This window comes from Meles meles, chromosome 1, assembly GCF_922984935.1.
Source record: "Meles meles chromosome 1, mMelMel3.1 paternal haplotype, whole genome shotgun sequence".
Classification (NCBI taxonomy): domain Eukaryota; kingdom Metazoa; phylum Chordata; class Mammalia; order Carnivora; family Mustelidae; genus Meles; species Meles meles.
This window is the reverse complement of record NC_060066.1, coordinates 98,101,988-98,113,926: the sequence shown is the minus strand read 5'-3', so window position 1 is coordinate 98,113,926 and position 11,939 is coordinate 98,101,988. Positions and strand designations below refer to the sequence as shown.

At 38.5% G+C, this 11,939-nt stretch overlaps 1 protein-coding gene across 1 annotated transcript; it reads right to left on the bottom strand.

Annotated features, from left to right (window-relative positions):
• Positions 1–2,634: 2,634 nt before the first annotated feature.
• On the bottom strand, positions 2,635–2,944 carry LOC123925477 (cytochrome c oxidase subunit 6B1-like). The gene has a single exon (XM_045978691.1). It carries the CDS (start codon positions 2,893–2,895, stop codon positions 2,635–2,637), a length of 261 nt encoding a protein of 86 aa, XP_045834647.1. The 5' UTR covers positions 2,896–2,944.
• Positions 2,945–11,939: the final 8,995 nt, after the last annotated feature.

Below are 11,939 nucleotides of genomic sequence, written 5' to 3'. Positions count from 1 at the left end.
TTTATATTTAGATCCTGATTTCTTTCAACAGTGTTTTGTACTTTTTTAATGTATAGATCTTGGATGGCCCTGTTTGTTAGATTTATATCAAAGTATATGATTTTATTTTGGTGTTAATATAAAAGATGACACTTTCAAATTTCAATTTCTTTTTATTCAAAAATATATTAATAAAATTGATTCTATAAATTGTTGACTGCTTATCCTGCAACCAGGCTAAAATCAATTATTCTAGCAGCTTTTTGGTAGTGTGTGTGTGTGTGTGTGTGTGTGTTTCTTTATAGTCAGTCATGTCATCTGCAAATAGTGACAACTTTATTTCTTCTTTTCCCATTTGTATGTACTCCCCACCATTTTTTTTTGTATTATTGGACTAGCTAGGGCCAGCACTGTGATGATGAATGGAAGTGGTGAGAATACACGTCCTTGCCTTGTTCCAGATCTTAGAGAGAAAGCATTTAGTCTTTCACTATTAAAGATGATGCAGGCTATAAATTATTTGTGCATAAACTTTGTGAATTTGAGGAAGTTTTTAAAAATTCCTTTCTTAATTCTCAGTTTGCTGAGTTTTTAAAAAATTTTTAAAAAGATTTTATTTATTTATTTGACAGAGATCACAAGTAGGCAGAGAGGCAGGCAGAGAGAGAGAAAGGAGGAAGCAGGCTTCTCGCCAAGCAAAGAGCCTGATGATGTGAGGCTCAATCCCAGGACCCTGGGATCATGACCCCAGCTGAAGGCAGAGGCTTTAACCCACTGAGCCACCCGGGGACCCCATGCTGAGAGTTGTTGTCATGAATGTTAGTTGAATTTTGTCAATTACTTTTTCCATATTTATTGAGATCATCATATTTTTTCTTTGGTTTTTGATATGATGAAGTACATTGATTTTCTAATGTTGAACTAATCTTTCAATCCCAAGATTTGTTAATATTTTATTAGGATTTTTTTTTCACCTATATCCATGAAGGGTATAAATTTGTAATGTTTTTTCTTTTCTTTTTTTTTCTTTTCTGGTTTTGGTGTCAGGATAATGCTGTCTCATAAAATGAACTGGGAGGAATACTCTCATCTTTTATCATCTGAAAGACTGTGTAAAATTGATACTATTAAATGTTTTATACAGTGTGCCAGTGAAACTATCTGAGGCTGTAGTCATCTTTGTGATAAGGTTTTTAACTACAAATTCAATTTCTTTAATAGATACAGGACTATTCAGGTTATTTATTTATTTATTTTTAAAGATTTTTATATATTATTTGACAGACAGAGATCACAAGTAGGCAGGCAGGCAGAGAGAGAGGGGGAAGCAGGCTCTCCGCTGAGCAGAGAGCCCAATGCGGGGCTCGATCCCAGGACCCTGGGATCATGACCTGAGCCAAAGGCAGAGGTTTTAACCCACTGAGCCACCCAGGCACCCCAGGTTATTTGTTTTTTTTCTCAAGTAAGCTTTGTTAATTTGTACCTTTTAAGGATTTGGTCATTCATCCACCTTGTCACATTTATGGCGACAAAGTTATTAATGTAACTTTGATATCCTTTTTGTTCTGCAGAATCTATAGATGTCTCTCCCTAGTTCCTGATGGTAATTTTCATCTTCCCCCACCTTTTTTGATGAGACTAATAGAAGTTTATCAGTTTTAATGACCATCTCAAAGGAAGAAGTTTTCATTTCATTTATTTTTCTCTATTTTTTGTTTTTAATTTTCTTCAGCTTATTATTATTTCCTTTCTTCTGCCTGTGTTGGATTTAATTTGCTCTTTTACTAGTACATACTATTTTTATTTTTTAAAAGCAACTTTATTGAAAATTTACACATCATAATATTTATTGATTCTCGGTGTGTAATAGTTTTTGGTATACTTACAAAGTTATACAACCACCACCACAGTCTAATTATAGAACAGTCCCATCATCACAAAGGGAAACCATGCCCATTAAAAGCCACTACCCATTCTTTTCTCCCCTTCCCATCCTAAAACAACTACCAATCTCCTGTCTCTGTAGACTTGCCTATTCTGAAAAATTTCACATAAATTGTATCATAAGGATGTGATCTTTTGCATCTCATTTCTTTCACTTGGTTCATCCGCACCGTAGCATGCATCAGTATTTCATCCTTTTTTTTTTTTTGCTGAATAATATTCCATTTTATGGATATACCACATTTTGCTTATTCATTCATCTTTTTTTTTGGATGGGTACACAGGAATTTTTAATTATACTATTTTTGTGTGGTTCAAAAATTACACAAGAAAAGTTTTTTGAAATTGTGTAAATAAAGGGAAACATACAGACAAATTTTAGCACTTCCAGGGGCTTGGGACTATTCTCTCACTCGCTCTATTGTCTGGTATAGAGAAGGTGGTCAGTTTAACAACATGAAACAAAACAAACAGAAAAAAGCAATCAGCCTGAAGCCCCTCTTACTGGTCAAGGTATTAATTCCCACCACAGCTTCATGCCCGATTACCTGGCTCTTTTACACATACGCAGTTTTACACTTTTCCAACGAGTATATATTATTAGTTAAGCCATGATTCAGAGCCCCAGGGTGGGAATCACCATGCACCCAGATCCCCCTTCACCACCCTGGGAGAAGGATGGAGGACAGAGGAGAGGTGGGAGGAGCCAGTTCAGATCTTCCCAGGAAATGTGCGTTCTGCCTGGTGGTCGTCCCAGGCCGACACCCAGGATATGGGGCAAAGGGATTTGTACACACGCCAGTACCATTCACACACAGAGACATCACCCCCTTTAGCAGTCATTGCATTCTCACAGCGGTGGAAGTCCAGGTAGTTCTGCCAGCAGTTCCTGCTCTGGTTCTGGTTGGGGAAGGGGCTGTCAAAAGGGGCAGTCTGGTAGTTCTTGATTTTGGTCTTGATGTCTTCTGCCATGGTGCTGAGTCTAAGCACACCACAGCAGCACCTCGCAGCTCAATGTGACCCTCAGCCTCATTCATCTGTTGATGGACATTTGGGTTGACTTCACCTTTTTGGCTCTTGTGAATTATGACACTATGAATGTTGGTGTACAAGTATCTGGTTCAGTTTCAGCTTTCATTTTTTTTTGGAGGGAGGGTGCATACCTACAAGTAGAATTGCTGGATCATATGATAATTCTTTAAGTTTTGAGGAACCACCCAACTGTTTTCCAAAAATGATTTTTTTTAGATGTAAAAACACCTCATATATGCAAGGCACTGTGCAAAGAATTTTCAAATATTCATTTATTCTATTGAGCATTCAAATGCTTAATTGTTTATTGAACACCTCCTAAGTACTGGACCCTGTGTATGCCGTGCTGAATCAAACAAAATCTTGCCTTCCTGCAGTTCAGTCTGATTGGCAGAGATAATCAAGCAAATGGATTTTACATGGTAATGGTAATAAATGCTAGAAATGAGTTTTATGTAGGACAATGACAACATATAAAAGGAATTTAATTTCATTGGGGAGGTCAGGGAAAGCATTCACAATGGTGTGTGTATGACTACTGCCTCTGTCTAGTTCTAGTTTCATCACTCCAAAAGTAAACCTGCACCCATTAAGCAGTCACAATCCATTCTCCCTGTCCCTGGCAACCATCAGTCTTTCTATCACTATGGAATGATCTATTCTGGATATGTCCTATAAATGAAATCATACAATATGTGGTCTTTTGTGCCTGGCTTCTTTCACTTAGCATAAGGCTTCCAAAGTTCATTCAGGTCGTAGCATATATTGAACCTCATTCCTCTTTATGGCTGACTGATATTCCACTATACATATATACCACAATTTATTTATCCATTCATCTGCTGATGAACATTTGGGCTATTTCCACTTTTTGGCTATTGTGGTTAGTGCTGCTATGAACATTCATGTATAAGGATTTGTTTGTCTGTTTGGTGGTTTTCTTGGGTATAAACCTAAGAGTTGAATTGCTGGGTCATCTGTTAATTCTATGTTTAACTTTTTGAGGAAATGGCAAACTGTTGTCCACATTAGCTGTACCATTTTACATTTCCACAAGCCATGTACCAGGTTTCCAATTTTCCACATCCTTGCCAAGACTGTTATTGTCCGTTTTAAAAATTATTTATTTATTATTATTATTATTTTAAAATTTATTTTTGTTTATTTACAGCATAACAGTGTTCATTTTTTTTGGCATCACACCCAGTGCTCCATGCAGTACGTGCCCTCCCTATTACCCACCACCTGGTTCCTCAACCTCCCACCGCCCCCACCCCCCCCCCCCCCCCCCCGCCGCCCCTTCATAACCCTCTGGTTGTTTTGCAGAGTCCATAGTCTCTCATGGTTCATCTCCCCTTCCAGTTTCCCTCAACTCCCTCTCCTCTCCATCTCCCCATGTCCTCCATGTTATTTGTTATGCTCCACAAATAAGTGAGACCATATGATACTTGACTCTCTCTGCTTGACTTATTTCGCTCAGCATAATTTCTTCCAGTCCCGTCCATGTTGCTACAAAAGTTGGGTATTCGTCCTTTCTGATGGAGGCATAATACTCCATTGTGTATATGGACCACATCTTCCTTATCCATTCATCCGTTGAAGGGCATCTTGGTTCTTTCCACAGTTTGGCGACCGTAGCCATTGCTGCAATAAACATTGGGGTACAGATGGCCCTTCTTTTCACTACATCTGTATCTTTGGGGTAAATACCCAGCAGTGCAATTGCAGGGTCATAGGGAAGCTCTATTTTTAATATCTTCAGGAATCTCCACACTGTTCTCCAAAGTGGCTGCACTAACTTGCATTCCCACCAACAGTGGAAGAGGGTTCCCCTTTCTCCACATCCTCTCCAACACACGTTGTTTCCTGTCTTGCTAATTTTGGCCATTCTAACTGGTGTTAGGTGGTATCTCAATGTTGTTTTAATTTGAATCTCCCTGATGGCTAGTGATGATGAACATTTTTTCATGTGTCTGATAGTCATTTGTATGTCTTCGTTGGAGAAGTGTCTGTTCATATCTTCTGCCCATTTTTTGATATGATTATCTGTTTTGTGTGTGTTGAGTTTGAGAAGTTCTTTATAGATCCTGGATATCAACCTTTTGTCTGTACTGTCATTTGCAAATATCTTCTCCCATTCCGTGGGTTGCCTCTTTGTTTTCTTGACTGTTTCCTTTGCTGTGCAGAAGCTTTTGATCTTGATGAAGTCCCAAAAGTTCATTTTTGCTTTTGTTTCCTTGGCCTTTGGAGACATATCTTGAAAGAAATTGCTGTGGCTGATATCGAAGAGGTTACTGCCTATGTTCTCCTCTAGGATTCTGATAGATTCCTGTCTCATGTTGAGGTCTTTTATCCATTTCGAGTTTATCTTTGTGTACGGTGTAAGAGAATGGTCGAGTTTCATTCTTCTACATATCGCTGTCCAGTTTTCCCAGCACCATTTATTGAAGAGACTGTCTTTTTTCCATTGAATATTTCTTCCTGTTTTGTCGAAGATTATTTGACCATAGAGTTGAGGGTCCATATCTGGGCTCTCCACTCTGTTCCACTGGTCTATGTGTCTGTTTTTATGCCAGTACCACGCTGTCTTGGTGATCACAGCTTTGTAGTAAAGCTTGAAATCGGGTAACGTGATGCCGCCAGTTTTGTTTTTGTTTTTCAACATTTCCTTAGCAATTCGGGGTCTCTTCTGACTCCATACAAATTTTAGGATTATTTGCTCCAGCTCTTTGAAAAATATTGGTGGAATTTTGATCGGAATGGCATTAAAAGTATAGATTGCTCTAGGCAGTATAGACATTTTAACAATGTTTATTCTTCCAATCCAAGAGCATGGAACAGTCTTCCATCTTTTTGTGTCTTCTTCAGTTTCTTTCATGAGTGTTCTGTAGTTCCTCGAGTACAGGTCCTTTACTTCTTTGGTTAGGTTTATGCCCAGGTATCTTTTGGTTCTTGGTGCTATAGTAAATGGAATCGATTCTCTAATTTCCCTTTCTGTATTTTCATTGTTAGTGTATAAGAAAGCCACTGATTTCTGTACATTGACTTTGTATCCTGCCACGTTACTGAATTGCTGTATGAGTTCTAGTAGTTTGGGGGTGGAGTCTTTGGGGTTTTCCATATAAAGAATCATGTCATCTGCGAAGAGCGAGAGTTTGACTTCTTCCTTGCCAATTTGGATACGTTTTATTTCTCTTTGTTGTCTGATTGCCGTTGCTAGAACTTCTAATACTATGTTGAACAATAGTGGTGAGAGTGGGCATCCTTGTCGTGTTCCTGATCTCAACGGGAAGGCTGCGAGCTTTTTCCCTTTGAGGATGATATTTGCTGTGGGTCTTTCATAGATAGATTTTATGAAGTTCAGGAATGTTCCCTCTATCCCTATACTTTGAAGCGTTTTCATCAGGAACGGATGCTGGATTTGGTCAAATGCTTTTTCTGCATCAATTGAGAGGACCATGTGGTTCTTCTCTCTTCTCTTATTGATTTGTTCTATCACACTGATTGATTTGCGAATGTTGAACCAACCTTGCAACCCAGGGATGAATCCCACCTGGTCATGGTAGATAATCTTTTTAATGTGCTGCTGGATCCTGTTTGCTAGGATCTTGTTGAGAATCTTTGCATCCATATTCATCAGTGATATTGGTCTGAAATTCTCCTTTTTGGTAGGGTCTTTGCCTGGTTTGGGGATCAGGGTAATGCTGGCTTCATAAAAAGAGTCTGGAAGTTTTCCTTCTGCTTCAATTTTTTGGAACAGCTTCAGGAGAATTGGTGTTATTTCTTCTTCGAAAGTTTGGTAGAATTCCCCAGGGAATCCGTCAGGTCCTGGGCTCTTGTTTTTTGGGAGGTTTTTGATCACTGCTTCAATCTCATTACTAGATATCGGTCTATTCAGGTTGTCAATTTCTTCCTGGTTCAATTTTGGGAGTTTGTAGCTTTCCAGAAATGCATCCATTTCATCTAGGTTGCTTAGCTTATTGGCATATAACTGTTGGTAATAATTTCTGATGATTGTTTCTATTTCCTTGGTGTTAGTTGTGATCTCTCCCTTTTCATTCATAATTTTATTAATTTGGGCTTTCTCTCTTTTCTTTTGGATTAGTATAAGAGTTGAATTGCTGGGTCATCTGTTAATTCTATGTTTAACTTTTTGAGGAAATGGCAAACTGTTGTCCACAGTAGCTGTACCATTTTACATTCCCACAAGCCATGTACCAGGTTTCCAATTTTCCACATCCTTGCCAAGACTGTTATTGTCCATTTTAAAAATTATTTATTATTATTATTATTATTATTATCATTTTAAGATTTTATTTATTTGACAGAGAGAGATCACAAGCAGGCAGAGAGGCAGACAGAGAGAGAGAGAGAGAGAGAGAGAAGGAAGCAGGCTCCCTGCCGAGCAGAGAGCCCAATGTGGGACTCGATCCCAGGACCCTGGGATCATGACCCGAGCCGAAGGCAGAGGCTTAAACCACTGAGCCACCCAGGTGCCCCTATTTATTATTTTTTTACTGTAGTCTTTCTAGTGAGTGTGACATAATCTCTCATTGTGGTTTTGATGTGCATTTCCCTAATACCTAGTGATGGTAATCATCACCTTCATTAGTTTATTTGCCACATATATTTCTTCTTTGGAGAAATACCTATTCATGTCCTTTGCCAATTTTTTAAATTGGTTTATTTGTCTCTTCACTGTTGACTTGTAGCAGTTTAAAAAAAAAAACTTTTAATTTATTTTTTAAATTTCTTTTAAGTGTTCCAGAATTCATTGTTTATGCACCACATCCGTGTTCCATGCAATATGTGCCCTCCATAATACCCACCACCAGGCTCACCCAACTTCCTATCCCCCGCCCCTCCAAAACCCTCAGTTAGTTCCTCAGAGTCCACAGTCTCTCATGGTTTCTCTCCCTCTCCAATTTCCCCTAACTCACTTCTCCTCTCCATCTCCCAATGTCCTATGCTCCACAATAAGCGAAACCATATGATAACTGACTCTCTCTGCTCGACTTATTTCAGTCAGCATAATCTCTTCCAGTTGTAACAGTTTTTATACACTGAAGATACAAATCCTTATTAGATATGTGATTTGCAAATGTTTTCTCTCATTCTGTGGGCTGCTGTTTCACTGTTTTGAGCATATCCCTCCATGCACAAAAGTTTTTAATTTTGCTGAAGTCCAAATTATCTATTTTTGTTGTTGTGTTTTGGTGTCATATCTAATGATTTCCCAATCTGAGATCATGAAGATTTAATCATAGGTTTTCTTCTGAGTTTTATAGTTTTGGTTTTTACATTTAGGCATTTGACTTACTTTAAGCTAACATGGGAGTCCATCTTTATTCATGTGGGTATCAGTCACCTCAGCACCATTCATTGACATGAGTATTTTACCCATTGAACTGTCTTGACATCTTTGTTGAAAATCAGTTGACTGTAAGTGCAAAGGTTTATTTCTGGCTTCTGAATTCTATTCCATTAAGCTACCTGTATAATTTGGTGCTAATACCACACAGTCTTAATTATTATAATTTTATAGTAAGGTTTGAAGTCCAGAAATTCCAACTTTTTTCCTTTTCAAGGTTGTTTGGGCTCTTCTGACTCCCTTCTATTCAAATATGCATTTGAAAACTGCTTGTCAATTTCTGCAAAAAGACAGCTTGGATTTTTGATAGCTATTGCATTAAATTTGTAGATCAATTCGGTAACTTTCCACTTTAACGATATTAAAACATCTAATCCATGAATGTGGAATGTCTTTTATTTAAATCTTTTTAAATTCCTTTTCATATTTTGTACGTTTTATTTTTTTGATAAATTTATTGCCAAGTATCCTGCTATTTTTTTTTAAAGATCTTATTTATTTATTTGACAGAGATCACAAGTAGGCAGAGAGGCAGGCAGAGAAAGAGGAAGGGAAGCAGGCTCGCTGCTTCGCAGAGAGCCCGATGCAGGGCTCGATCCCAGGACTCTGGGATCATGACCTGAGCCGAAGGCAAAGGCTTTAACCCACTGAGCCACCCAGGCGCCCCAGTATCCTGCTATTTTTAAAGCCATAGTAAATTAAATTGTTCTCTTAATTTTACTGTTGAATTGTTTATTGGTAGTGTTTAGAGAAATATATGTTCTTTGAATATTGCTCTTGTTATCTTCTAAGCTTGCTGAATTCATTCATTAACTGATTTGTTGTTGTGGACTTTTTTTGGATTTTTTTTTTCCAAGATTTATTTATTTATTTGAGAGAGAGAGAAAACATGAGTTGGGGGAAGGGCAGAGGGAGAGAGAGAGAGAGAGAATCTCAAGCAGATTCTACACTGAGCGAGGAGCCCAATGTGGAGCTCTATCTCATGACCCTGAGATCATAATGTGAATCAAAAGCTTAACTGACTGAGCCACCTAGGCACCTCTGGATTTTCTATATACAGGATGATATCCTTTATGAATAGTTTGCCTTCTCTTTACAAATTGGATGCCTTGTGTTTCTTCTCTTTCTCTTTCTTTCTTCCCTCTCTCCTCCCTCCTTTCTTTCTCTTTTGTTCTCCCTCTCCCTCCCTTCCTCCCTTCCTTCCTTCCCCCCTTTCTTCCCTCCCCTTCCTTTCTTTCTCTCTCTCTTTCTTTTTTTCTTTTTCTATCTTTCTTTCCCTAATTGTCCTTACTACAACTTCCGGGACAATGTTGAACAGCAGCAGCGGATTCAGTCAGCCTTGGTCCCGATCATGAGTAAAGCTTTTAATCTTTTCACCATTGACAACAACTGTGGGTTTTTTATACATGCTCACTACTAGGTTGAGGAAATCTCTGTTTCTATTTTGTTGAATTTTTAAAAAAATCATGAATGGGGACACCTGGGTGGCTCAGTGGGTTAAAGCCTCTGCCTTCAGCTCAGGTCATGATCCCAGGGTCCTGGGATCGAGCCCCGCATCGGGCTCTCTGCTCAGAGGGAAGCCTGCTTCCCTTCCTCTCTCTCTGCCTGCCTCTCTGCCTACTTGTGATCTCTGTCTGTCAAATAAATAAATAAAAATCTTAAAAAAAATCATGAATGGGTGTTGGATTTATCATCTTTTATCATGAATGGGTGTTGGATTTTGCCAAATGCTTTTTCTGTTCTTTGAGATGATCATGTGGATTTTGTCATTCATTCTTTTATTTATTTATTTTTTAAAAAAAGATTTTATTTATTTATTTGACAGGCAGAGAGAGAGAGGAGGAAGCAGGCTCCCCGCCGAGCAGAGAGCCCGATGCAGGGCTCTATCCCAGGACTCTGGGATCATGACCTGAGCTGAAGGCAGAGGCTTTAACCCACTGAGCCACCCAGGCGCCCCTCATTCATTCTTTTAAAGGTATATCACTTTGATTTTCAGATATATTAAGCAAACCTTGTATATCTGGGATAAATTCCACTTGGTCATTGTATATAATCCTTTTTATATATTGTTGTATTTAGTTTGCTAGTATTTTGTTGATTATCTTTACATACATAATTACATTTGTCTGATTTTTAAAAAATGTTTTGATTTTGTTTAGTATTAGTGTAATACCGGGGAAATGGAATGATTTGAAAGTGCTCTTTCTTGGGGCACCTGGGTGCCCCGGGGTGGCTACCTTCAGCTCAGGTCATCATCCCAGGGTCCTGGGATTGAGTTTTGCGTTGGTCTCTCTGCTCAGTGGAAAGCCTGCTTCTCCCTCTCCCTCTGCCTGTTGCTCTGCCTTCTTGTGCTTTGTATCTCTTTGTCAAATAAATAAATAAAATCTTTAAAAAAAAAAAGTGCTCTTTCTCCACCCCGCCCCCCCGGAAGAATTCGCTAGTGAAGTCATCTGATCCTGGACTTCTCTTTGTGGGAAGTTTTAAAATTAAATTAAAATTAATTAAGTAATTTATTTGGAAGTTTAAAAAATTACTTATTTAATCTCTGCCCGTTAGACATCTTTCCAAATTTTCTATTCTTTTTGAATCCATTTTGGTAGTTTGTACCTTTCTAGCGGGTTACCTAATTTGTTGGCATACTACTGTTTACAGTGTTCTCTTATAATCTTTTTTATTTTGGAAGGTTGGTGTTATTGCCTCTTATTCATTACTGATTTAGTAATTTCCTCTGCATGTGTCAAAGATGAACTTTTTTATTATCTTAAGTAATATTATTTAAGTAATCTCTACACCCACGATGGGGCTCAAACTCCTGACCCAAAGGTGAAGAGTCAAATGCTCTACTGACTGTGCAAGCCACGTGCCCCTTATTTTAAAATCAAGACATTTTCCAGTGTATAATGCATTTAAAACGAGAATAGTAGACATACTGCATGTAATGCCATAAAATTGCATCCGGTTTGTTAAAGTGTAAGAATTCTCTACTTTTTCTTGTGTACTCCCTACCAGTCTTTAAACTTTTTCTTAGCAATGACTTTTCACACAGAAGCTTATTGGCCTTTCTCTTCTCTGCCTTCAGTATTATGTTACATCAAGTCATCACTCAAAGATGATTTCATAACACAAGACCATAGGTCTCAAGGGCCAAAGACTTAAAACACAGTGGGGCGCTTGGGTGGCTTAATGGATTAAGCCTCTGCCTTTGGCTCAGGTCATGATCTCAGGGTCCTGGAATCGAGCCCCACATTGGCCTCTCTGCTCAGCGGGGAGCCTGCTTTCCCCCTCTCTCTCTGCCTCCCTGTCTGCCTACTTGTGATCTCTCTCTCTGTCAAATAAATAAATAAAATCTTAAAAAAAAAAAAAAAGAAAAGAAAAAGACTTACAACATAGTAGGCATTACAATGAGTAAGTTGTTTATCTTGAACATAAAGAATGACTGTGGTCCAAGGAAGTTCTTAGGGGAAGTGGATCTCTTTTTACTGCCTCTCCAGTGTGTAAGTAGGGACAATTCCTCAGACAAGAGCTGCCCCAGAAATGAAATAGGTCATGGTTATTATTCTTGTTCCATGGATAGAGAAGCTGCTGAAGGGAGAGGTAGGAATTTGCTCTTTCT